We start from the raw sequence: 27,435 nt of genomic DNA on the forward strand, positions 1-27,435 counted from the left end.
GGGTTTCACCATGTTAGCCAGGATGGTCTCGATCTCCTGACCTTGTGATCCGCCTGCCTCGGCCTCCCAAAGTCCTGGGATTACAGGCGTGAGCCACCATGCCTGGCCGGCTGCAGTTTATCTAGCTAAAGCATGAACTCTGAAGTTTGCCACAGTCTCCGGCAGTCTCTGTAGTCTCCTTGACACTAAGGACAAGGGTTGGTTGCCATTATCTGAATGTTTAACCCCTATAGACATGTGAGTTTTCAACCCCAGGTCTAGATAAAACTGAGGTTGCCAACTTAAGGTCATCCTTTTTCTCAAAATACCAGCTTGCTAATTTTCAGGGGCATGACATAGGGTGACAGTCATATTAAGGAGGTGCTTTAAAAGGGTTGAGGGCAAACATTTCAGAGGAAGGATACTTTCTGATGATGGTACCTGATTAAGAGAAGGAGCATCAACAGGTATGGGTGTTTTATTTTATTCTGGAGGATTTCTATAGTCTACTTTGGTGCTTCTCACACTTTAATGTGCAGATTCTGATGCAGCAGGTCAAGAGTAAGGCCTGAGATTCTGCGTTTCCAACAAGCACCAGGTTGTACCACTGCTGATCTGAGGACCTGCCTCTCCTTGAGTAGCAACGTTCTAAGAAAAATGAGTCAGGCAGTGATGGTGCTAATGTTTAGAACATTCACTTTTCTCTGGCCTGAGAAAGAAAAAGAGATATGGACCAGGGTATTTTGGGTTGAATCTTCCCAGATAAATCTGGATCTACTTTGAGTTGGAGCAGAGGAGGTGAAAAATCAATTATTTTCAATACAGTATAGCACATGGAAAAGATAAATCTAACTCTGATTTTAAAATTTGTTTTAAATTAAGTGCCTCTGGTGAAAAAAAAAAAAAAAAAAAGCTAGATATGCTCAAGAATCATGAAATCTAGGGATTAGAGCTTTTAATTTTAGAAAATTTAGGAAAATATGGGGCTGTTAGCAAACTTGTAAATTAGACCACAGAAAACAGGATAATTATCAAATCCCTGGATATATGATAACCTTGTAAGCTACAAAATGATTTTAAAAAGTTGGAAAGAAAGAAATCAACAGTTTCAAATATATACAGTCCTATAGTGAAAAAGTATAATTAAAATGAAAAAGCACACCAGGAAAAATTTGTGGCACATATGACAAGATACCTAATTTCTATATCATGCACAGAGCTCATACAGATTGTAAGAAAAGTGCGCACAGGCCTAGCACGCAGTCGGTGCTTCGTAACTGTTGACTGAATGAATTATCCAATTGATAGATTGGTAAAAGACACTCAACGTTATGTCACAATGTAAAGAAATGCATGGAAAACATTCAGCCTCACTGGTATGCAAAAATAAGCATATTTAAACGTCAACAAGGCACACCTCTACTAAGTTAGCAGAAGTACAAAAAGAAAACCCAATGTTAATATGGTTAACTTGAAATGGATATGCGCTTATTCACTGCTGGTAGCAATGTAAGTTGGTACAAAGCCTTTTGGAACATTGTTTGGCAATATATGGCTAAAGGCACAAAGATTGGTACCCTTTAATCTAATAATCATACTTTGGCAAATGTGTTCTAAGAAACAAATTATTCTAAGAAAAGAAAAAAAGCTGTATGTTATAGTGGTTCATCACAGTGTTATTTGTGAGGACAAAAAGAATTTAAATGTCTAATGTGAAAAAAATAGTTCATATATTCAACAAATAGTTTTGATTGAACAGATTATGATACATCTATGCAGTGGAATTTCATGAATCTTAAAAATTATAATTTTCACGCTTACATTAGCAATATGAAAGAATTTGTATAATACGGTCTTACTAAGAAATGCAGGGTGCAAAATTGTATATATGCTGTGATTGTAACATGCAAAGTGATATGTACCTGTGGACAAGAACTAGAAGGCACAAGGAAAAAGTGTAAGTATCACTTTATTTGAAGTTATATTCATGTTGTGATGTTGTTTGTACATTTTGCTATAAGTATATGCTCACTTAGATGTTGAGAATCTTCCACTTTTATGTACTTACCTCCATATCACAAGCCGGATATTCTAATCTATCACAGAGTAGGTGCTTAGTAAGTGACCAGGAAACATGAGGACTCCTGTCCAGAGTCTAAACATGGGGTTCCAATGCTCTAGTTCCTTCTCGCTTGTTGTGGTTCATCATCCAGAGCCCCCATTTCTCTTTCTTCCATATTTGGTGGTTGGTAGAGGCATCTTGGTATACCACATGACACCAAGTATAAATATTTGTTTCAGAGCTTTTAATGAATGTGTAGCAGTTCCAGGCAGGGAATGAATCTTCATGTTTAAAGGTCCAGTGTTCACTTAACGAACATCTTAATGGAGTTGTAGCTCAAGAGCAATGCCTGTTTCATCTTCTGATTTCTTTTAGATAAGCAACAAAAATTCACTTTAAGGTCATGAGCCTCCTTACAGCAGTCCCCCTCACCTTCAGCTATATTCCCTGTTTCAGATGTACTTGTTTCTCTGCTGTAAGTACACTTTTCTCTTCTAATTAGGTCAGTTACTTCATGTCTGTTTTTCTTTTTTGACATGGTTTCTTCTGGCTTTGGCACCACATATTTTCCCCATATGTCATTGCCTCTGGAGCTTCATGTTGCAATAGTTTTTCAAGGGGAACGGAGAGCACATTGCTAAGGGTGGGGGATGGCTTTCGACTCTTTTGCCTGCCCTTTGCTTCAGTGAGTGTTCGTATTTCTTTTGGGCCTAGTTCTGTTTGGTTTTGTAGTCTTCAGAGTCGGTTATGTTTGGACTTAAAGATACTTAAGTAAAAATAATGGTAAGTTAGAGATATGTCTGGCAAAGGTGCAGCACATTTGTTAAGGTTACTGGTTTATTTATCTCCCTTGTCTCTATGGCAACTAAATCTGGGTCTGGGATTTAATGGACTTAGTTCTGACCTCTTGTAACATCTCCTAACTTTTCCCAGCCTCTGATTTAGAAAGAATTCATTTTCACTTGAGGAGAGAAACTGTCTCACTTACAAAAGGGGTCCTAACTGGACTCTCGAAAAGTGGAATCTCTAGTCTTTGATTCTTACACAGTCTTCAACCAGAGTACCCACTGTGGTTGTAAAGAAAGCTAAGAAGTCATGGAGAAATACACACACACACACACACACACACACACACACACACACACACTATCTCAAGGAAATACTTTTCTTTTTAGTGAAATAAAGTATTATTTAGTTAACGTGAATGAACTGCCTGTAAAGAGAACCTTTTGTCAGAATACCAAATCAATGGAACCATTGATTGGACATTATGTTTTCATTTTGTAAAAGTATCTCCTTTACCCATTACAGGATTATAAATTTGCACACATATAAATGTTTGAACCATATTTTAGAGTTCAAGTATATTAAATTGTGCCATGGAAGTCCACAATAAAGATTGGGTTTGACCAGGATTCTCATGGAAGAAGTCAGATTTGGACAGTTAAGTTCAAATCTAGTGTTCCATCTACACAACTGATGTGAAATGAGGACATAGATACCTGATCTCTAAGGTAGGTAGAGTCAAACTCTAAGGTAGGTAGAGTCTTGGACTTCAACTGGTTTAAATGGGCCTTTAAAATTTTTTCTCTTCTCCTGTATGGTGCTTTGAGACTTACAAAAACATTCCAGTTTTAAGAATTTACTAATTTATTCATCCGTTTACAGCTCTTTGCAGCTTCTCTAAGAATAAGCTCACATGTGAATTTTCTTTGAAACCCCTAAACAAAGGAGTCAGTAAATGATTAATTATCAAGTATTGCACAGAGACTGAGGCAAGGGAAGTGACAGAAGTGCTCTTCTGTCCTTACTCCCCAAGTATAAAATATTAGAGTTCAGATCTGTCATCAAGTTTAGTTCAAGCCCAATAGGAACTTGTGATTACTTAGTAAGGTTTTTGAACATCATAAAAGTTCAGTGCATATGGAAGTTGTTTTAAGATTTTGTCCATCATCAACTCTTCTATTAATAGGCAAAGATTTGAGAAGCCAACAACAGATGCTCACTTGTAAGAGAGAACCATGCTTGGGAGATGAATGTTGGATGCTCCTTAATTTCTGAGTTTGAAACCTTGACTCACTTGTCTTATAACCGTGGACGTAGAATATTTGTTAGATTAAGGTCATAGCTAAATCGTACAAATTTTATTATGATCAGTACAATAAACATAGCTGGGGTCAAAGCTTTTATGGAAATCACAATGTTAAGGCCTGATGTGCTTAATAATTCTTGAGAAAGAATGGCACTTTTATCATTATCACTGTCATCATCATTATTATATCAACCTTATATCACATGGTGAAAGCCCAGTGTGGTGAACTGTGCTAATAATTGTTATAATTTATGTATTTCATTATTGATATTTCAGTTTTGCTTGAACAGCTGTAGGGATCAATTTAAAATAAAAAGGAGGAGATATATAAAAATGTATTTAGAATAGTAGTCTCATTGTTCTATCCTATCAGCCAGATAAGCTTTGTGCTTTGCAGAGCATCTCTCACTGAAGGATACCTAATTATTGGATAAGTAATTAATTTCTTTAACAGTTCTTGGGCTGGGTGCAGTGGCGCATGCCTGTAGTCCCAGTTACTCAGAAGACTGAGGCATGAGAATCGCTTGATCCCGGGAGGAAGAGGGTGCAGGGTGCAGAGATTGCACCACTGCACTCCAACCTGGGTGACGGAGTGAGACTCTGTCAAAAAAACAAGAAAAAAACAAAAAAATCCAAACCAAAGAACAGTTCTTCACCTAAGTAGAAAAGCAGAAAAACAATGGTTTGTGGTCTTTGTGAGTCTGTGGACATCTCTTAAACCATATGTGATAGGACCATTTCTTTTTCTTTTTCTTTCTTTCTTTCTTTTCTTTCTTTCTTTCTTTCTTTCTTTTTTTTTTTTTTTTTGAGACATAGTCTCACTCTGTTGACCAGGCTGGAGTGCAACCAGGCTGGAGTGCAATGATGCTATCTTGCCTCACTGCAACCTCTTGCTCCTGGGTTCAAGTGGTTCTTGTGCCTCAGCCTCCCGATTAGCTGGGACTATACGCTTGTGCCACCAGGCCTGGATAATTTTTTGGTATTTTTAATAGAGACAGGGTTTCACCATGTTGGCCAGGCTGGTCTCGAACTCCTGACTTCAAGTGATCCACCAGCCTCGGCCTCCCAAAGTGCTGGGATTAGAAGCATGAGCCACTGTGCCCAGCCGATAGGACCATTTCTGTACACAGTCTTTAGGGCTAAAAATTCATAATTTAGATAAGGTACGCTGTATGTTTCTTTCCCAGGACCGGGAGAACTTTTCCTATCGGTAGTGGTGAGAGTTTGTGTATATAATTGTCAGTGTGCACAGGCAAAGGGATTTATAATCCAGAGTGTCTTTTGCTCCCTACAGTGGTTCAAATGGAAACTAATTGGAGAGGGTGAGTTCCACCCTTTGCATTGGGCTCATGGGACAGGTTTGAACTGGAAAACAGTACAACGTGCTCCAGTATTTTTAGCCTATCCCTTATGTTCCCAACTCTGCCCTTTGAACTGTCAGTTCTCATAGACTTCACATAGGATCTTGACCTGACTTTTGGTCCTCTCATGGGTGTTTTCCATTTTCCTGACTGGGGCAATGTAAGGCACAAAGAGTAAAGGATTTGGTCGGAGTTACTGTCTTAAATTGTTCTCTGCTTTCTCCAGGAAACTGGAAGCTTCTGAAGAGCAAGAAGCCTGATGTTTCCTCTTATGTCCTTTGTATCATTTATTATTTAGTGCCAGAGACTTAGTAGGTATTTACTAGAGATATAGTTAATTGAATGAAAGGCATTGTGTAAAGTACAAACCATAGCATTACCGTGGAATTACACAGGACTGTCTTAGGATCCCTATTCTTCTAATATCCGTATTCCTGAATTGTTGGAGGATATCCTTGAATAGAACAGTCCCTCTTCCCGCATTGTAGCATGACATTATTTTTTCCTGGCATGTTATCAGCAAGTTTTTCAAACAGAAAAGTTGAAATTATACAGTAAACGCTCCTATTCCTACCATTAATCCATCTTAATTTTTGGATGTATTTCAGAGTACGCTGAAGGCATCTGTATGCTTTACCCCTAAACACTTCAGCTTTATCATTATGTGGTTTCAATTTTGACTTTCTTAGAGCTGCTTTCAGATTTGTTGAGATCCTGATATTTATTTTGGTGGTGGCTAAGAAGAGGTAATAACTCGAACGTGCAATATGCTGAGTTTTCAGACCCTGAAAGTTTCTCTTTGTTTGTAACTACCAGCAAGTATACGGACACATACGTATTGCTGTCCCTTCCCCGCTTCATTATATGGTCACATTATTTGTATTGTTGAAACTTGGAAAGGCAGCCTAGGAAATGCAGTTGAGGGGTTGTGGATATGAATGAATTCAAAGAATTGGGGTTGAGAATAGTAGGGCAAAAGGTTAGAGTTAGCTACTATAAAGGGAGGATAGAATTGGGTATAAGGAGTGGGGAAGAGATTCAGATCAGGAAGTTACCAGCATGATACCACTTTCATATATGAAGTCTAGAGAGGGTTTGGTGGCTGTTTATATGACCTAAAGGTCATGGATTGAATAAACACTAAGAGTGCAAATAGAGTCCTTCCAGTCTAGTGGTTTTCATATTATATTCCATGGAACCCTAGAATTCATAGAAATGTCTCAGAGGTTTTACTAACATTTGAATTATACTTTGGCAAGTATATTGAACTATTTTTAAAAACACGAATAAGAAAACCTAACAAAAACACTTGACTGTGTTTCATAGAAAATTTTAACATCCTGGAGAACACATACTGATTGACATTTTTATTTTATTTTATTATTTTTTTGAGACGGAGTCTCGCTCTCTCGCCCAGGCTGTAGTGTAATGGTGTGATCTCGTCTCACTGCAACCTCTGCCTTTCAGGTTGAAGCGATTCTCCTGCGTCAGCTTCCTGAGTAGCTGGAATTACAGGTGCTCACCACTATGCCCGGCTAATTTTTGTATTTTTAGTAGAGACGGGGTTTTGCCATGTTGGTCAGGCTGGTCGTGAACTTCTGACTTCAGGTGATCCACCCGCCTTGGCCTCCCAAAGTGCTGGGATTACAGGCGTGAGCCACCGCACCTGGCCCTGATTGACTTTAAAATAAGTAAAGGTTATTAATGTCAACCTAAAATAAAGTTTTGACTAACACTTATCTGTCATCCATCAAAGTCGGGGTAGTATTTCTATGTGGGAATAAAGACAAAAGGTCCACAGCAGGACCGTTACACTAAAGCCATGGGTGTTAAGGCATTGGCCTGCAAAAGCTGGAGTTACGTTTTGGTTTCCAGTTACCATGAGCACTTATCCATCTGTTATATTTAGATTTTTTTTTTTTCTAGTACCTTTAGGAATCTGCAAACAGACGAGTATCTGCTTTAAACTTGAAACTACCATAAAAGGAGAGAGATGGTTAGGATGCAGGCGACTGGCTACAGTGTCATCCTTCAGATGGGCCTGTGTAAATGGATTAGGGAACCTTCAAAAAGGTCTCTCTTCTGGCCCAAACTGCTCAACCTAGTCTGAAAACGTATGTGTGCAATATTGCACTTCATTGTGAGATGTGATGTTCAGGGCTTCTTTAATAATGCCTTAAAAAACCTTAAAATGGGTTTGGCAGATTTCTTTCATTTGGAGGCTATGGTACTCAACTTTGGTGTTTTTCATTCCAGACTGTACCACATTCTGTGCCCATAGTTTGGAAAACATTTTGGAAGCCAGTACCTGCTTGTGCGTAGCTGCAGTCAATTTTTAAAGGTTTTGCTGATGTATATTTTATTTTTCCCTAACATTTATTAAGATCTTCAAAGTTGAAATGACTTTGCAGTGACCACCTTTATCCCCATCATCAAGAGGCTGCCATTAACAGCATTTTATTCTACCTGTTTTATCACGTATCTGTCCATCCCTCTATCCATCAGTCTGTCTTATTTTTGGGTGCATTTCAAAGTAAATGTAGCAGATTTCACCAGTTAACTTCATAATATTTTATAGACTTGAAGTCTAGCTTTTTGAACAGTACACAAATGTGACTAAATTGCTATAGAATGCTGTGAAAGAAGGTATAAAATAAATGCCCCAGTTTTGCTGGGAAAAAATTTAGGAGCCTTATTTTAAAAGTAACAGGTATTCTGGAATCCTGGCATGGAGTTGGAAAAAAAAAAAAAAAACTAGCTAATTTTTAAATTGGAACTTTTTTGTGACTCAGACATTGCTGACCCCTAAAAAAGAGGGGATACACTTGTAAATTTTATTTTCATCCCAGGCAGGAGCCAAGTAACTTCCTGTTCTTATAGAGAGGCAAGATCATGTTGAAAAGTGTTATAGGCATAGAATGTTGGTTACGCCCACAGAATCGATTGCATTTGGAAGGCAGAGGAACAGTTAACTGAGGACTAAGTTGATCTGTGCAGGGTCTGATTCCAAACCCTGGTGTCAAGGTGTTAAGTGCAAATTAATAATTTTTTTTTTTTTAAGAAAACACTCTTGTTACAATTTGGACAGAGAGAGTGGTATGGAGATGAAAGGTTCTCCTGTATAGTTTTGCCCCTATTTATGTGGAAAGCACACCCTACATTCTTGCAAAGCTGTGTTGTTCCCTTTATTCTCAGTCCCCAGAATTGTGTGCAAACACTCTCTCTTGGCCAGGGGTTTGACTGGGTATGTTTCCTTCTGGAAGTCTTCACTAGCACTCTTGAGTTAGCTGGCAGGAGATCCCTTAAAATCATTTCCAAGCAGTTTTTCTCACTTCCCTATAGGGGCAAATCCTGTACTTTCCACTTCAGTTCCAGCTGCTGTTGCTTGGTAAGAAACAGATTTCTGCTGTGTTCTCAATCTTCAGACGGTGTATGAAAATTTAATGTATAAGAACAAAGAGGCTGAGCGCGGTGGCTCACGCCTGTAATCCCAGGCGTGATTTGGGAGGCCGAGGTGGGTAGATCACCTGAGGTCAGAAGTTCGAGAGCAACCTAGCCAAGATGGCAAAACCCTGTCTCTACTAAAAATACAAAAATTAGCTGAGCGTGGTGGTGGGCGCCTGTAATCCCAGCTACTCAGGAAGCTGAAGCAGAAGAATCGCTTGAACTCGGGAGGCAGAGATTGCAGTGAGCCAAGATTGCACCACTGCACTCCAGCCTGGGCGACAGAGCGAGACTGTCTCAAAAAAAAAAAAAGAAAAAAGAAAAAGAGGACAGAAAATATTTTGGGCAGGGATTAGTTGGGGGATGTGGGTGGGAAACCTGGTGATTAGATATATTTAAATGCGTCATGTCAGTGTAGAACGTGAATTAAAAAGAAATTATATATGGAGAGTTGTAAGAAATTTGCCAAACCCTTCAGACACACACATGACCCTTTAAAACCCATTAAAACTCCTTGGCACAATGGAATAACATGAACTTTGGTCTTGGAAGAGACTATTAGGTTGCATCGTTTTTGATTTCTCTACCCCTGACTTGCTCTTTGATCTTGGAAAGTGACTGACTTGTCCTGTGATTGTTTCATAATCACCCATAATAAAACTGATTTACTGTATATAGTGAATAGTTAAGTTTAAAACTATATCTAGTTTCCGTTATAGCTCAAGTTTATGTATTATTAGTGTTTAGACATTAACATTAAGTTTTCAAATCAGATTAATTTGAAAAAAAGTTTCATGTATGAATACTTTATATTCTGTAGTTCATACACTCAGTACCACCCTTAATTAAATGGTATTTCCACAAATCAGTTTGGAAGATTTTCTTCCTGCAAAATGTATGTTTAAAATACATGAAAATTGATGGGACTATGTATTTATGGCTAGTAGGAAAGTGGAAAGTTTTTTAGATTTATGCTTAGGACAGGTGATAGTACTTGAGCTTCTATTCTTAGTTTGACCTTGCCTCCTCCCACCCCCTTAAAGCAAGACACTTAATCTCTTTAATGTCTCAGTTTATTCGTCTTTAACACCTGTAGTCTTATTTTATGAAAACGGTACCAGGTTTGTATTTGGTAGCATTTGAGGACTTGATACAAAAGGTGGCATGGAAGTTCAAATTATATAGAAAGTATTTGTATGGTGAATGATAATCTTGACAAATTACTGATTACTACATTTAGAAAGTTGCAACTCTGGAGGGAATTGATATTTGATATTGTTTTCCTGTGTGTTCTAAGTTACCACCATAACAGTGGGAAAATAAACCCTATCCTGGCTGTGTTACAAAGGGATTAACTCACTTCTTCAAGTTGTTACTAAATCTCCAGCCCTTTAAACAACAGAAATAAAAAGTGTTCCTCATTTTAATTTTTCCCAAATAAAAGTCTTATAACTAACCTTGGCTTAATTTTTTCTTTTCTTTTGTTGAGGGCGTTCCAAGTTACTTTGTTTGTGAGGAGCGGAGGATAAACCGTGTCAGTTACTTAAAGCAACTAAAAATACCCTGTACAGATAGGCAGAGGACTATGCTTTTGATTTTTAGATCAAAGCGAAGAAGCAAGATTTTATGGAGCTTGCTTATTATACACTTATTCCCAGCTACTTGTGCCTTTTCAAATAATTAAATATTAACTAAATACAAGAGGATTAAATAGCTAGACTTTAAGTAAAACTAAAATACCCATATTAGTATTTTGTAAACTCTGTATCATTGAAGGTTTAGGCTGATATGAAAGAGAGGGAATTCCTATCATGGGGATTGCCTGTCTTTTCACAATGACCTGCCACTAGATTTTATAGTATATGATAAATGTGTGTGTGTTTATTGTGAAAGTTGAGTGAATCATATGAAAAATTAAGTATACTTGAAAAATCAAAAGACATTACCTACTTGGGTACAAAGCCTGATTTTTATATGTATTTCTTTTGTGACCATATTATGTTATATTAAAGTTTGTATAGTACTTGGACATATATTATTTAATTTCGTTCCTAAAACAATTCAATAGGGAAAGCAAGACAGATATTAATATTCCCATTTCATAGATGAGGAAGAAAAATTAACTTGGCTTGTAAGCAATTCAGCGGAATCAGAGATTGCATTTGAGATTTTTGATTCTAAGTCTGGTGTGCTTTCCTTGGGTTACAACACAATAAAGTCAAAAACATTTACTGTTATTTTCATTAATTGAAAGCTTAAAATCAAGTTAAAATTTTAACAGTATAAAATTTAATGGTATAAAAATACTGTTAAATTAATTTGATGACGTTAATTTTTAAATTGATTTTTAAATTTGCTGGAAGTGTTTTAAAATCAGTATCCTTTTTCACAGTTCCTGAATTAATCTCTTCTCTGTACATTTCCTGTTCCAGTATGATAATTTATATAGGCTTTAGCATTTACTTATGGTATTAAATGAGTAGACAGTTTGAAGGGAATTAAGATTAATTAGGTCTTGCAATTCTTATAATACTCCTGGTTTGCCACACTGAATTGCCATGACGTAGCTGGGGATCCCTGTTTAAACATCTAACAAAGATAGCTGCCAGTATACTTAATTTTAAAACGGTCTGCATCTATTAAGCTGCTTTATAAACATCAACCCCTTTTCTGAAGTCCAAAGTTAGTTTTTTAAAATGTTCACTGATAATGGAGTGGGGGTGCTGGTGACATTTCTTTTTCTTGTTTATCTGTAAAGACAGGGAGGTGCAATCTAAGTTAGGAAATCAGTGACAAATAGTTGTAGAACATGGGTCACCTGGCTTCAATTAGTTATGTGACCTTTAAGAAAACAAGTGCCCATTTCAGAAAAGACTGACCTTTGAGGCTACAGACATCAAGCTACTCTTCTACTTTAAGGAAGAAACAATGACAGGGTTAATTTAAAACTCTGATGCAGACAGAGTTGAAAAATCCATGACAGATTTATATAACAAACGTGGATGGTGTTTTGTTTTCCCAGCATGCAGTTTTAAGGTCAGACTTATGACTCAGAGCTGTGCACTTCCCTGGTGGTATGCATCAGTGACATGTTGCCAGTCTAATCGTCCAGAAGGGCTTGTGCCCAGCTCAGCTTGCTCCATTATAATCCCCAGCTGAGAAGCCACCTTTCATTTTTTAAAATAGATAAGGAAGACAACATGAACATTTGAAACTCAAATACTATATGTACTTTATAACATTTCAGCCTGAAGACTTGATGAACACTAAGGTGCCTCTTTAATTTTGAGAAGTATACTCTCCATTGCCACTAATCTATCATGGTATGGCACTGTGTGAGGATATGTTGTGTGCATTGTCAGTATCAGCATTTTGCTGAGTTTACTGTTTTTTAGTTCATTGGCAAGGCATCGTGGGTTTTGGTGCAAAGAGCATGGATTTGGAATCAAAAGCCACTTCCTCTCTGGGTGGCTGATTAGCTGAGGGTAACCTTCGCATAGCTGGCGTGGGATTTCCAGATGGCATCCTCTCTGCATGAACAAAAACAATGTGCCATTTCAGTAAACTTTGGTGGGTGCTCCCTGATCCACTCTAGATCTTTTCACCTCTTTCCTTTTACTCTCTCCCTTTCTTGTAAATCAAAACTCCCATTCCTTTAGTGTGACTGATCTCTTTTGGGGGTTAGAAGAAAGCAATCTGATTAAACTAACTGCTGTTTTTAGTTGGTTCATCCTACCTTTAAAAAAAATGTATATATTTCAAGGCTGGGATCAGTGGCTCACACCTGTACTCTCAGCACTTTGGGAGGCTGAGGCGGGTGAATCACTTGAGATCAGGAGTTCGAGAGCAGCCTGGCCAACATGGTGAAGCTCTTGTCTCTACTAAAAATACAAAAATTAACCAGGCATGGTGGCACGCACCTTTAGTCCCAGCTACTCAGGAGGCTGAGGCAGGAGAATCGCTTGACCCCGGGAGGCAGAGGTTGCAATGAGCTGAGATAGCACCATTGCACTCCAGCCTGGGCGACAGAGTGAGACTCCATCTTAAAAAAAAAAATAAATAAATAAATAAATAAATAAATAAATGTATTTTTTTTCTTACATCCTTGTGATAAATATTTGTCAATAAGAGACTGATTAAGTTAATTGTGGTATAGCTTCACAATTGGATACTATGTACGTGTTCAAAAAGTAGAAGCTCTTTACGTACTGACAAGGAAAATTCTCTGAATATAAATAAATGGAACTAGCAATAGAATAAATAGAAAAAGCAAGGTGCAGAAGAGTATGTATAGTATACCACTATTTATGTTTGTTTTTAAAAGAAGAGGAAAAACAAAAAATATATATTGCTGCCTGTCTTTTATAAGCCCGGTATCTCCAGAAGCATAAAGAAGACACTGGTATCATTGGTTATCAATGGAGAGGGGGAAGTAGATGTCTGGGGATAGGTAGGGGGAAGAAGACTTTTCACTATGTATTCTTTCATAGCTCTTCAAAAATACATCTTTGGAAATAAACCTATGCAAAAAAAGAACGTTCATAGCAGTATTATTCATAGTGGCTGAAAAGTGGAAATAACCCAAATGTCCATTACCTGATGAATGGTTGAACGATATGTGGTGTATCTATACAGTGGACTATTATTCAGCCATAAAGAGAACTGAAATACTGATGCATGCCATAGCATGGTTGAACCTTGAAAACATTATACTAAGGGAAAGAAATCTGCCACAAAAAGCTGCATATTGTGTGATTCCATTTTTATGGAAGCATTATGCTAAGTGAAAGAAATCAGCCACAGAAGGCCATCTATTGTATGATTCCATTGCCAGAAGTGGCACATCCATAAAGACAGAAAGTAGGTTAGTGTTTCCCAGGGGGTGGGGTGGGGTGGGGTATGCAGAGTGATGGTTAAGAGGTCCAGGATTTCTTTGGGAGTGATGAAAATGTAGAATCGGATGGTGGTAATGATTGATATACGTTATGAATATACTAAAAACAGCTGAATTGTACACTTTATAAAGGTGAATTTTATAATATATAAATTGTTTATTTTAAATTTTACTTAGAGAAGGGTGTCTCACTATGTTGCCCAGGCTAGTCTTGAACTCCTGGCCTCAAACGATCCTTCTACCTTGGCCTCCCAAAGCACAGGCGTGTAAATTATATCTCAATAAATAAGATAACGTAGCAAAACAACTTGAAGTCATGAACATGGAAACTTAAAGAATCACTGTGAACATATAAAACAATGAACAACTAAAGTTTTCACCTAAGAAATGTTTTTATTCTAAAATATTTTACATATTATCTCTATAATGACAAAGAACTTCATGTTCTTTAGCTACCTTCACTCACGCTCACCTGGGATTATTTCATTTTATAAGTGAAGATTGTTAACCCAAATGAAACCCTGATTGATAAAATTTTGGGTGAAATAACTGAAGAAAGAATGTGTGATTATCTGGAATTGAGATGTTGTAGCTGCAGGCCTTGCCCAGGCTGTGCCAGTAGGAGAGGAGGTATGGAGCCTCAGAGAATCTCTGGGACCAGTGTACCCTTTCTCTCCTCACAGCTCATCCCAGAGCTGTCCCTGCCTCCTTAGGCTGATATGCCCCTGTTCCCTTCCTCGCGTTCTCCTGTGGTGAGCTGAGGCACAGGGTTTAGGGACCCTATTGTGATAGGAGGAGATTAGCTTCGGGACTCTGGGATGAGATCTGTGGACCTGAAAATATAGCCTCTGTGATCCTAGTCACTGTTCATGCATGGAGAGTGACAGCTAAGAGGTCTGGGGTTTCTTTTGGTTGGGAATGTGAGGTGCTCGGTCATTGTGGACATACAGCAATGGTCTGTCTACACAATGGTCAGATAATAGTCTTCTTACAGTCATCCCAACTCTAGATGCTTTAGCCGGAGTTTGTCTTGGGGTGGGTATGGGGGATTGATCACAACATATTTTTGGTCAAGAGTTGGGTAGATGGTGCATAGTTTGGTTCTGCCACCCTGGGACCTTGGGCGTTGCTGTACTCACCCAAACTATGTCTCAGCACAAACAACCTCATCTCCTGAGCTGCAGAGTCCTTTCTGTAAGTGGCTTGATGAGACAGGGTCTTTCAGATCCATGTCCTTGGCATTTATTCAGAATTAACTCATGTAATACAATGCTAATCTGCATTCTGGCTGGAGCTGCATATAGGTAGCCTCTTTTCATTGTTGGCCTTTATAGCCAACTTAAGCTCAGAGATGTGAAGCAAGGGTGGCCTGCCTGATGAATTAGTGCTCATAAAGTAAACCCTTATTTGTTGTGTTGGAAAGTTTATTGACTCTAGCCAGAAAAGGTCTAATTATCCATTGGGCTAACTGGGCCCTTTCCTGGCAGGGAAGATGTAGGGAAGACCCTCCACAGCTCAAGACTGGGCAGGTGACCTAGACCTATTGGGTATTTATTTCATTAGGGGATCAACAGAGGAGAGATTTGTTCTCCCCAGGTCTCCATCATCTGTTCATAAACCCTCCTGACCCATGTTGAATCCACAGACTGTCTCCACTGGGCTGTCAAGCTGCTAGAGGCCAATTCCTCTGAGTCTCTGAGGTTTGCTCTTTGCTGCCCCAGTCATTCTCAGGCCCATGGTCCTTGCAGCTGGGCTCTTGGCCAACATCCTGAGCTCTTATCTCTTTTCCACATATCACCCGTGAGTTAGTAAACTTGATAAATTCTATTTGTAGGAATCTGCTGCTTGGATCAGCCACATTTTTAGCGTGTAGTTGAATTAATAATAATATATAGTGCTTACTGTGTGCCAGCCACTGTTCTAAATGTTACAAATATTTACTGCTTTATTTCTCACAATGACCCTCTTACATAGGTACTATTATCATCCCCATTTTATAGATGGGCAATTTAGTCACAGAGAAGTTAAGTGAAACTTGCCAATGTCATACAACCAGTAAGTGGTGGAGGCAGGATTCAAGTCTAGATACTCTGGCTTCAGTCTATGCTCTTAGCCACTGCACTATATTCTCTTGAATCATTATAAAATAAATATACTGATACTATCTCAGGACAAATTTCCTATTATTTGTCTTGGAACTAACCATGCTAATTATTCAACCAATCTCATATAAAGTTAAGCCTTAAATTTCTTTCATGGAAGCCTTCAAAAATAGTTATGGTCCAGTCTAAACCATTTTACCTGAATTTCATTGAACACAATGGGACAACCACTCCTTGTTTCATTTTCTGTACCTTAGATAATCTGGTCTTATTTATACCAGTCAGGTACATACTTCCCATGTTTGTTCGTGTTATTATCACACTGATTGGAAATGAGCCAGAGGGGTGGGGATGTGAGGTGAATGGGGTGTGATCTTTCCAAGTACATGTTCTTTGGTGGCTTCTGCTCCTCTAGCTGCAGACTCTCCTTGCGTTCTCCTTTCTGGACTTCGTGTTCCTGTCGTTCTGTTTCATGTACTTGCTGCCTGGCATGGTGAACTTGTTGTTTGACTTCAAAGGCTTTGAAATCACTCACTCTTGTTCCTTAAGTGTCAGCTGTTTTAGGTAGAGCCTCTGCTTCCCCATCCAACCTAGTCCATATCTCTCTCAGCTCTGCGTCAACTACTGCTTCCAAGTTAGCCAAAGTTTATCCGTGAACTTTATTTTTCTTTTTAAGTCTAATAGGGTTTAATTGAGCAAAGAGTAGGCTAAGAGACTCCAGCATTAACCATAACTGTGGCGGAGATAACTTGACTGGACCCTTGCATGAGAGAATCTGCAAAATGTGTCATCTACACACACAACTGTCCCTTAGTCTCAGGATATGTGACCCAGATTAACCTCTGTTGATGAATATAAAGTCAAGGGATAACAAGCCCCATTTACGGTACATAGCATTCCTAAGGTTTACATTGTCATGTGTAAAGATCCCTTGCTAATATGGTACAAGGAATAGTGCCTTCGGAGTCCAGACACTCAGCTTCTAGACCTGGAGCAGCTGTTAACTCAGGGAAGCAGGTCATCTCTCCATCTCTGGGTCTCAGCTTTTCCATCTATAAAATGAGATGATTGGATTAGGTGGTATCTAAGACCATTTCCAACTCTATCATGCGATCTTTTTGAAGCTGGAGACACCCTCGGACCTGGCTCACTTTTCTTTAGGTCCGCCAAGCCTCTCCAACTTGTGGAGGAGCCTATAGTCTGTCCTCACCATGCACAGGTTGAAAAACAGGGAAGACAAGCTGCCATTGAGGGTGGTAATCTAATGGCAGACCACACACCAACAAAATCACTCTGGTTCTGCAGCTGAGTTTTCACAAAACAGTGCCTGTCCTGGCACAACAGAAGAGCTCCTTCCACAGAAAGTTATTATTTGCTCTCTCAGATACAAATCACTGTGGGCCACTGCTCTCCTCTGTCCACCTGTAATTACTCCTGCATTGAATCTGAATCAAGACACTGCTCAGGCAGTCAAATGATGGCCTTCGGGGAAACTTGGCAGATGGGAGCCAAGTAAGCTTTCACTTTATGTACTTTCAGTCCTCTGGAAATCTGGATTTCCCCTGCTATCAAAATAGACAATGCTGTTGCTTAACAAAATATAGACTTCCTGAGTGACATCCAGGTCACGGCTTGGTCTCTTTCCTCCTGCTATGTTCACGCTTCCACTTCTGTGCACCATGTTAGGTTCAGATGTTCTACTGACCAAACCCCAGAGAACCACTCATGAGTCTTTTCTACCTTTACCCTGAATTCTAGGGCTATCTTCTATTTGGGGTTTGAAGACACCAATGCATAATAAAGTAATGTTTTAATTATAATTTTTTGGTAAATATAGATAGATTGTATGTTACTAGCCTTGATGTTTCACACAAGGAAGCAGAGCTCATGAATTATTATGATAACATCCCTGAACAAGGCAGTCGATCTCAGTTATCAGCATTAAGAATAAAGGTATGGATGAAAGCTTATTTGATTTGCTCTTCTTTCCTGTTATGGATATTAACCAGCTGGGTAAATTATAGAATAGGGTCATGGAATGTTTAGCCCTCAAGCATTTATCAGAGGCTTGAAATGTTCATAAAAGGTGGGCTTGGTGAATGCCAGGACTTAGCATGGTTGAAAGGGTGTTTTGAGTCATGGTACATGGCAACATGGAAATAAAACAGATATATCACAAGTAGGTGGTAGAAATAAACTGGAAGAGAATTTTAACATCTAAAATGTGACAAGGATTTATCCTTACCAGCTTCTCAGTTTCCTAAAACATTTATTTTCCTTTGATTTGAGATTCTGATTTATGTTATATATTTCTTTCTAAAACATTTTCTGGTTTCTATTTTCTTTACTTCTTTTACTTTTTTGCTGCTTCTGTTTTTTGAAAAATATCATCCTAGGCATGCTCTGAAAGTCATTTGTTCGGTGTTTTCCTGGTAGTGATTTCTGGTTTTAGGCCCATAAAAGTATCTGTAGGATGTGGTTGGGATAGTTCCTACCTCTTGGTAAAAGTCTGGTAGTAACACAGGAAGGGAAGAGACTTTGGGGACAAGAGACATTTAAAACTGTTACTGATCATGACATTACCAAAAATCAAAGGACAGGGGCTGTGGCTCATGCTTCTTAATCTCTCTGTGAAGATTATAAGGAAACTTCGAAGCCCTGGTCAACTGTGAAATGAACAGGTCTTCAATTGAGTTAATTAGCATTTTCCAGGTGCTTTGCTGTTTACAGTGTCCTTTATTTCATGTATGCTATCTCATTTGTTACAGGTCTTCTCCTTTCATACTCACCTTTTCCTTTTCTCTGAGATTCAGAGACCCTTTGGGGAGGCCGAATTTCAGGTTTGTTTTCATTAGGACCTTACATGACCAAATCCCCCCTCTTGGGGTTCCAGGGGTGCTCCTTCATTTTACTCTCTGGCGGGTATGCCATGAATTGTGACATTTAAGCAGTGACTTTGCAAAATTGGACTTGTCAGTAGGAAAAAGTACTCTTCCCACCTTAAAGATTGACGGGAACATGAGATGGCTGAAGCTGTCCTGGGCTTTTTTCTGGCAAGAGTACATAGGACAAGAAATACTCCGGAGAGCTCAACATTGAATCACATCATATCATAGGGCATGACTAGTTGCCTTAATCTTGCAGTTGGACTCACTCAGGAGAAATTGTTGGCAGAGGGATTAAGTAGCCTGACAAAATTATATTGAGAAAAAAAACTTGCAGTCTATTTATTAGTAGTAGATATGAGGGAAAGAAGAGTAATGTAAAAAAACAAATGGACACGAAACCACGGATAAATCCACAAAGACTCCATTACAGTTTGTTATCAGCCTCTTGCCCCTGGCCATGACTAATGGCCAGTAATTGTCTGAATTTGGAAATTTCTTCAGGAAAAGAAAAATCTAGTAAAGGGAGAAAGGTGACCACAAGTCAAGCTGTGAATGAGGAAGTCCTGAAATGTGGGCCAAGTGGGTCACTGAATTTGCCGTGTTTGATTCTTCGGTTGCACCACTTTGAACTTTTGAAGTTTGATCCTCCCAGTGGTGTTTCTGAGGTAGAGAGGCTAGGATTAGATTGCAGTGTGAGAAATCCCACAAACGTGATTCTACTGTAATCTTACTGTTCTCTCTCGCTCCTTGATAACTGGGATCCCGTTGAAGAGGGTTCATTTTTGACATCTCAGAAGAAGCTCATTGTGAAGTCTAAAATAAAGTGCCACTCTTCCCTATACCAGCTCTGCCTCCCATATTCCCCATTATTTTCCCAGTCACCCAGAGTCACAACCTCAGAGAGATCCTTGGCTCCTTCCCCTTCTTTCAGTCCTTGTAGAGCCCTGTCACAGTGTCCCTTACATCTAGTTTTTCCTTTCCATGCTCATTGCCTCTGCCTGTCATTCTTTCAGTCTTTCCTTGCATCTCAGTGGATAATAGAAGTACCCTGTGCTGTCTCCCTGCCTCCTTTCTTCTCTGAGATCTGCTCTTCTTATCACTACTTGCATGACTCCATCTCATTCTTCCCTTGCACCAGTTGCAGAAAGGTCCTCCGCGTGTGACTTTCCCTCTTCTCTAGCTTTCGGTCCCACTACTTCCTTATACTGTGTTTCTGTCACACCCCAAACCCCCCAGCTGCATCCTGCTTCTTGAACACGTCCTGTGTTTTTCTCATACCTCAGGTGACATGGTACCATTTTCTTGGAATCCTCCCTCCCCCTTGTCCGCATGCCAAAGTCTTAATTATTCTTCAGGGACCAGGTCAAATGCCATAACATCCATCAAGTCTTTTCTGATCTCCAAACCAGATGTGATCTCTCCCTGTGATAAATCTCAGTAACACTTTATACCTTTCTTGTAATACTTGTAAGGCTCTGCCTTGCATGGTAGTCATTTGTATATTTATCTTGTTACACTTGAAAGTAAGGACTGTATTTTATTCTTTGTGACCAGCAAAATATCTTGCACCGCATAGTAGGGCTTCTGTCCAATAAGTGCTTGTCATATACAATAAAGCAGTGACTGGGGTGGCATTATCGACAGGTTAACCCAACAATAGGTCATAATGCATCTGCAGATAGTAGGACCATAAGGATGTGTAGATAAACCCTGAAGTAAATGATTTGCAGAGGATCACATGGAAGGGAAACTTAGGGAGTTTGATACCTAGCACTCACTGAAAAAGTCGTCCTGATACTGCTAGAGTGTGAGACTAGAAGGCCTGAAATGTAACCATCATACACCAAGGAGAGTTGCTTCCAAACACCAGTCAGCTCCATCAATAGTATGTAAAGGTGCTTTGTAAACAGTACAGTGATTCTTAAAGATATTATTAAACATCATACTGTTAATGTGTAACAAGATTGACTCAGATGCCAATGAAACCCGTGACTCCAGGTACCTGTGAAATAACCAGCAAGGGTTCCGAGCCGCTGATCGAAGACAGGACAAAGTTACCAACTATTCTTCCTAAGAAATTGTTTCTCATCATGCAAGGGGTCGTTTCTGTCTTGGTTTTGCGAAAGGTCTAATTCTGTGGCTTGAGGACATCTGCAGTAGGGCCAGATGTCAGAGCAGGTAGTAGTCATGCTTCATGAAGTTTTTAGGAAGGCAGAGTTACCTGGTTGATGGAAATGAAAATAACTGGAATAAATGCTATTGTTGGAGGCCCAAGCTCCCAGCCCATCCTGGCTGGTCATAGTTGACTAATTCATGGTGGTCAAAAAGTGATTCTCTTGTCTTTGAATTTTCTCTTGTATTTTAGGCAAAATAGGTTTGTTTTTTGATACTTTCATAAAGCTGTCTATCCATATTCTGTTGTCGCTTTTCAAAATGATCAGAAACCTAAAGAACTACCATATTTGCTAAAAGAAGACACTTCCTGATGCATAGCTGGAAACAGGAATTAACTTCCTAAAGGAAAGTATTAGGCACACCAAGCCTATTGTTCACAGCGCTGCAAGAGAGGTATTTCAACATACATGGGCTCTTCCTAAAAATATACCTTGCTAAAATAAAAAATTCAAGGTTCATTAAGGTTAATCATCTAATAAAGTAAGAGAATTTCCTCTAGGTGAAAAGTTTCAGTTTATTTTAGGGGTGTGGTGTTGTTACAACTGGCTAATCTCTGCACCATAATTTAATCAGGCTGGATAAGAAAGAGACTAGAAAGGCGTGGAGCAAGAGCACAGTGTAGCTTCTCTTCTTTTCCCAGGCTTATTTTTTTTTCTCTAACATGTAATAAATTTGCTTGTAACAACCTGGCTTTTATTGTGTCATTTTCTAGCTAACTGGGAGTTACTGATGTCAGCTGTCTTTTAGAATAATTTTTCCTTAAACATTTGAAGATCATAAGAATTGGGGAACTCATTCATTCATTTTCATGGAGCATTTACTGCTGTCCTACTCTGTGCTTTAGGAACATGAAGACCAGCAAAGCACTGCCCTGGCCCTCAACCTGGTAGGGGAGATGTGTGAATAGGGTCAAAACCAGTGACACACACTGTTAAACAAGACAGTGGCTATAAAGGTGTCTGTACCAGCTTGAAGGTCAGCTGCCTTCCTTGAAGTTGAGTGGCCAAAACCACTTTCAGGATTGCAGGTGGGACTGTGTTTTGGAGGCTTGATGGACTTTTCAGTTATTTAGTTCATTCTTTCAAGGAGTAGTTACTGAGAGCCTCCTGGGAGCTGGGCAGTGTTCTAGGCTCTGGGGCCACTGCAGTGAGCTCCAGTACTAAATCCCTGCCTTCATGGAGCAGAGCAGATCAGACAACAAGGAGAGAAATCAGTGCAATACCAGCAGACTTGAAGTAGGGAAAGGAACAACCATGACTCTGGGCACAAGGGACAGTGAGGAGGCCAGGGAGGTGGGAGTGAGGGAAAGGAGGCTGAGGGTAAGGCCAGAGAAGGAATATGGAAGAAGGTCCTGGAGGGACTTAGGGGCTTTCTTTTCCTGGAATGTGCTCCTAATGACCAGCCTCCAGCCGTCTGATGGTCTGTTGGAGCTATTATAACATGTTAGGTTGATGTCTTCATTTTCATTCATATTTTTCCTTTTATTGTCCCTGACGCTGAAAAGCAAGAGGTTGAGTTTGTGAGACAAAATGTCTTCATTGTGTCTGTGGTGGGGATAGGCATAGTCTCCCCATCTTGTTCTGTGCTCTCCGCCGTTAAGGAGGTGGGGAGATTAGGATCGCTCCCCTTTCCGGTACAGTAATCTGCTGATCTCTGGAACATACCAAGGAGGACATTGAGTGACAACATCTATAATCCCCTTAATCTCTATATTCATAGTGTCTAATCTCCTTGAGTTACACTGGTAACATAAGTCTATCTCTTAGAGTTACTTTTATCATTAACAGCACAAAAATGTATTATTTATAGGGCCAAATGCAAGCTCTTGAGGCATATAAAGTGGATTAATAAGGTTGGCTCAGCGTTAAGCTATGCCAGAGCCGAGTCCAAATTTTATTCCGGTACAGGGATGACTTTCTATGTGGCCTCTCTGGCTCTGGAGCTAATTTGGATGCTGAGTAGCCCCGCAGGTATTTATATGTAGCGTTTGGTATTTTTACTGGGTCCTATTCTTCTCCCTTGGATCACCTAAAATGGTTAAGAATTTTCTAGTGGGATTAAGGTTGTGATCTCTGGGGAGGGGTGGGACATCTGCTCTCGGTTATTTTTGTGTTAGCCGCTTCCCCTTAAATGTATGTTCACAAATGAGCCACAGCCTTATCAGCTGGGGTTGAGGGAAGACTGGTCTAGGTGCTGCTCCTGAACTTGGTCTCTGAGCCATGGCTTCCCATAGACACTCAGGTAAAAACTTCATGCTCTTTATCTTATATTGAGCACAGTTTTGTTAGGGCAGTGAATCCGTCATTTGGCTAAAAGATGGTTTTTGATGAAATGATTTTAGTCTTGTCTGAATAGTAAATAAATTATAGCTTGTCTCTGTTTTGCCTTTGCCTTTCATGCTATTTCAAAGACAAAATATTGTTCAAGTACAACGAGCAGTTTGAGTGGCTTATTTTAAAAAGAAGGAAATAAACATGTTACCACTGTATTTTTACCTTTTTCAGGACGTCTCATGAAACTATAAGAGATTGTGTGAGGAAAGGTTTTCCTGGTTAGGAATTTTTGGCTTCCTTTTTATAAGATACAATTCTTCATCTTGACAGTACTTTACATCCAAGGTGTTTGGAGAAGGTATATCGAATGTGGAGCCGGAAGGAGGAACATTTGTAACTAAGAAAGTGCATAATGACCTTGCACATCTTCTCCCTTTTGCTGACAATGTTTTAAATCTTCCCAAAGTAACAGCTATGTTCGTTTTGATATGATAAGTATGTTATTAATTGTTTTTAGCAGAAAAAGGGGCACATTTTGGACTCCTTGGGCCATGAGCATTTTCTTCTGGTTTTGTAACCTTACAATTAAGGAAGCCCTTTGGCCATCGACAAGGAATCTATGAACTCTAGGGGCTGAGGGGACAAAAGTCCAGTTATTTGAAGCCAGGAGGGTGGCTGTGGCCCTGTGGCCCTCTGCCTAAGTAATGGTTCCCTTTCTTGGAGCTGGTAAAGTCAGACAGGTATAAAGAAGGCACTTCGTCCTGTCTCCCAGCTTTCAGATTAAGGGACAAAGTCATTATCTATTTTTTTTTTCTTGAAAAATCATTTTTTAAAAACTCACTGCCTGTCAATATTTAAACAATGGAAATACTTTAGGAAATTTCTCTTTTTGAGGTTTTAAAGTAAATATGCTGCAATGGAATTCCCTACCTTAATGAATTAATATGTAATGTCTTCCCTGTTCCCAAGTGTTCCAAAGTTGTCTGTTTTTTTTTTCCCCCCCAACCCTCAGGAGCTGTTTCACAAACATGGTACCAAATGCTTGAGATTGTGGTTATCAGCCAAGATACACATTCTCTGGGTGTAGGCAAACTAGTCAGCTGTACTAGTTGTCCTGATGAACCTTAAATGCTTGTTACCTGGTAGAATAAGTCTTCATTTTGTTTACTAATTGACAGAATAGTGACAAAGTTTAAAAGTTTAAGTAGTGACCGAAAGTTTATAGCATACCCAACCTTGGGTTTTAAATTGCACCAAATTCTTATGTCGTTCTTGTGTACGTAAGTCTGGAGGCTATAATAACTAAATAAACATGTTACCACTATATTTTTACCTTTTTCAGGACGTCTCATGAAACTATAAGAGTGGCTAAATGAGACCAATTATTTATACCTTTTAGATGATTTTTGAATTCAGGAAATTGCATTTTGTATTGCATTAGGTTAATAGGTTCATGAAAGCAGAGAAGAATCGGTCCATGAGAGAGAGAAGTCCTCATAGAAAATCAGTGTTGCCCTGAAACGGGCTCAGTATGGGCAAAATAGAAGCTAGGATAATTGGATCCAAATTCATTTTTAGTGACTATCCATATACTGAGAGGACATTTCAAGGACAAAAAAAGTATACTCTTGACATTGAAGACTTTCAGTCTGCAAAATTATGTAGATTCAATTTCTTTAGCCTTTGGCCTTTCAAGTCGAAGACCAGGATCGGGGTGTGGAGGGGGATCAGGTCACTTGACATATTACACAGCCATCGATTCCCTTCACCAGCCACTACTTAGTGGGCTGCACAAGCCCGCCAGTCTTTTCTCGGGGCAGGGATGGAAAATGAGAGGGTAGGATGAGAGGAGAGTAATCCAACTCGATTGGCTTCTTAAAATTCAGAAGATTTGGGTGAGGGTGAAACTGAACATTTTGTACTTTTAATGACCACCAAATGACTGCCTACTACTTTACCACAGCTGGAGAAACTAAAAACACATGCTCTTTTGCAGCTGGGTCAGAAATGCTTTTTTTCCCATATGAACGAGGAGCTGCGTTGCACATAATCTGTGCAACATGATGAAAAATCTTCATATACAGACAAAATGGTAATAGAATCGAATCTGGACTGCAGGAAGTTCAGTGGCACATAATTTTTCTTTTAATAATCTATATCGAACCCTCCTGACACCTGATGTAATCTAAAATGGCATTAGTTGTACATCAGTGACCCAAAAAAGATTTGTTTTTTTCTAAATGCAGCATACCAGTGAAGTTGCTAATAACATTGAATCATTCTGTACACGTTCTGTTTTGAAGGGAAAAAACACTTTCTGATTTGTGTATGAAATTGTATGAAACACTACTTTTCAGCCGTGACTCATGAGCTCCGTCTCATTGCAGCTCCTTAGGTATTTATTCCCAAATGTCTGACGACACCTCCAGGTGCATTAGCATGTCTGCTACACAAGTGTCCTATTCATCGGCTAAGGCTTCGCTCCATTTGTTGAATGTTCTGAGGAAAGCATTATACCCTTTCTTTAGAAGCCAGTGTTTATGTGTGGAGTCACTAATGTACTGGTATGTTGGATTTAGTGATGAACAGATCTGAAATAACCTGATTTTTTTCCATTTGGGTTGTTGTTCATTGTTTACACTGTACATTACACCCTTCACAGAAAGCACATAGAAAAATGCTACCTACTGATGATATTTACGTTCTCCTTAAACACTCACAGTTTGATCAACTCAGGCATGAGGGAGAAAATGAACACTAGGAAGAAATACATGAGAAAATACATGTCAAAACACGAGCAAGATTTATTAAATACAAATCAAATCTTCTTTAATGAGAGGTTTATAGTAAAAAAAGAAAAAAACAAATGTTGTAATGTTGTATTACTCGTATGTGTACATGATTAAATCGAAAGCCAAAACTTTTAATTAAGATACTGAGGTTTATTTAGGCACCTCTCAGCATGTTGGATGTAGTTCAGGAATTTTCTGAAAAAGGAAGCTTGTTTATTAAGTGAAAAAATGATGTGTCTTTTGAAGCAGGCATAGAAAGTCAGGCTACCCTTTTGGAATAAATATCTAAAATTCTGTCACCCAGCCACATTTCTAACTGCATTCTAAGCTTGTAAAAACTTTTTAATTTAATTAATTTTAAAAATTAAATTATTTCATGCTTTCTGTCTTAGAAAATGAGGGGATATTTATGTTACCCTAAAGTGTAGGTTAGACTTCAGCACCTTACACGTCATATAAGATGATTTTTAAAATCAGGAAATAGCATGTCATATTGCATTAGGTTCTTCAGTTCATGAAAGCAGAGGAGAATAGGCCCAACAAAGAAGAGAAGTCCTTACAGAAAGGAAATCAGTGTGGTCCTGAAACAGGCTTCGTATGGACAAAATGGAGGCTCACATAATTGGATTAGAAGCCACTTTCAGTGACTGTCCACATACCGAAGTTTTAGAAACTTAAAGAGATAAGTTGTGGTAACTTATCTCCATCTGTCAATCAGCAGGCATATACTCAGTGATTTCTGTATACAAGGCCCTGGATTAGGTACTGGGGCCCCTAGTGTATGAGCAGAACTTTTTGTGATAGAGAAACCTCACTTGTTAGCACTAAGGAATGTATCCAAGTCACTCGGTACCAAAGTATGTTAGCAGCGGGGAATCTGTGTGGGTCTGTAGCAACCTCAGTTCTTGCCTCCTCAAGGAAGCACAAGGCAGAGGGAGAAGCCAAGGCAATTTTTAGAGCAGGAGTGAAAGTATTAAAAAGTTTTAGAGCAGGAGGCCGGGCACGGTGGCTCACGCCTGTAATGCCAGCACTTTGGGAGGCTGAGGCGGGTGGATCACTTGAGGTCGGGAGTTGGAGACCAGCCTGGTCAACATTGTGAAACCATGTCTCTACTAAAAATACAAAAATTAGCCAGGCCTAGTGGTGCATGCCTGTAATCCCAGCTACTTGGGAGGCTGAGGCAGGAGAATTGCTTGAACCTGGGAGGCGGAAGTCGCGGTGAACAGAGATCGATCGCACCATTGCACTCCAGCCTGGGTGACAGAGTGAGACTCCATCTCAAAAAAAAAAAAAAAAAAAAAAAGTTTTAGAGCAGGAATGAAAGTAAAGTACACTTGGAAGATGACCAAGCAGGCTACTTGAGAGAGTCAAGT

At 39.3% G+C, this 27,435-nt stretch overlaps 1 protein-coding gene across 9 annotated transcripts in view; it reads left to right on the forward strand.

The window, feature by feature from the left end:
* The window catches only part of FHL1 (four and a half LIM domains 1), a 49,609-nt gene that overhangs the window by 11,805 nt on the left and 10,369 nt on the right, over positions 1 to 27,435 (forward strand). For 3 of the 9 annotated variants that reach the window (XM_011994397.1, XM_011994400.1, XM_011994404.1), the window contains exon 1: positions 23,000 to 23,238. The exons of 4 other annotated variants lie outside the window; for them this stretch is intronic. In XM_011994397.1, the coding sequence (XP_011849787.1) occupies positions 23,217 to 23,238 (22 nt within the window). In that variant the 5' untranslated portion in view covers positions 23,000 to 23,216. Of the gene's footprint in view, positions 1 to 22,863; positions 22,968 to 22,999; positions 23,239 to 27,435 lie in introns of those variants that run through there. 2 more of the 9 variants (XM_011994396.1, XM_011994399.1) reach the window with 1 other exon arrangement.

The sequence above is a fragment of the Mandrillus leucophaeus genome, unplaced genomic scaffold (genome assembly GCF_000951045.1).
Source record: "Mandrillus leucophaeus isolate KB7577 unplaced genomic scaffold, Mleu.le_1.0 Scaffold456, whole genome shotgun sequence".
In the NCBI taxonomy this organism is placed as follows: domain Eukaryota; kingdom Metazoa; phylum Chordata; class Mammalia; order Primates; family Cercopithecidae; genus Mandrillus; species Mandrillus leucophaeus.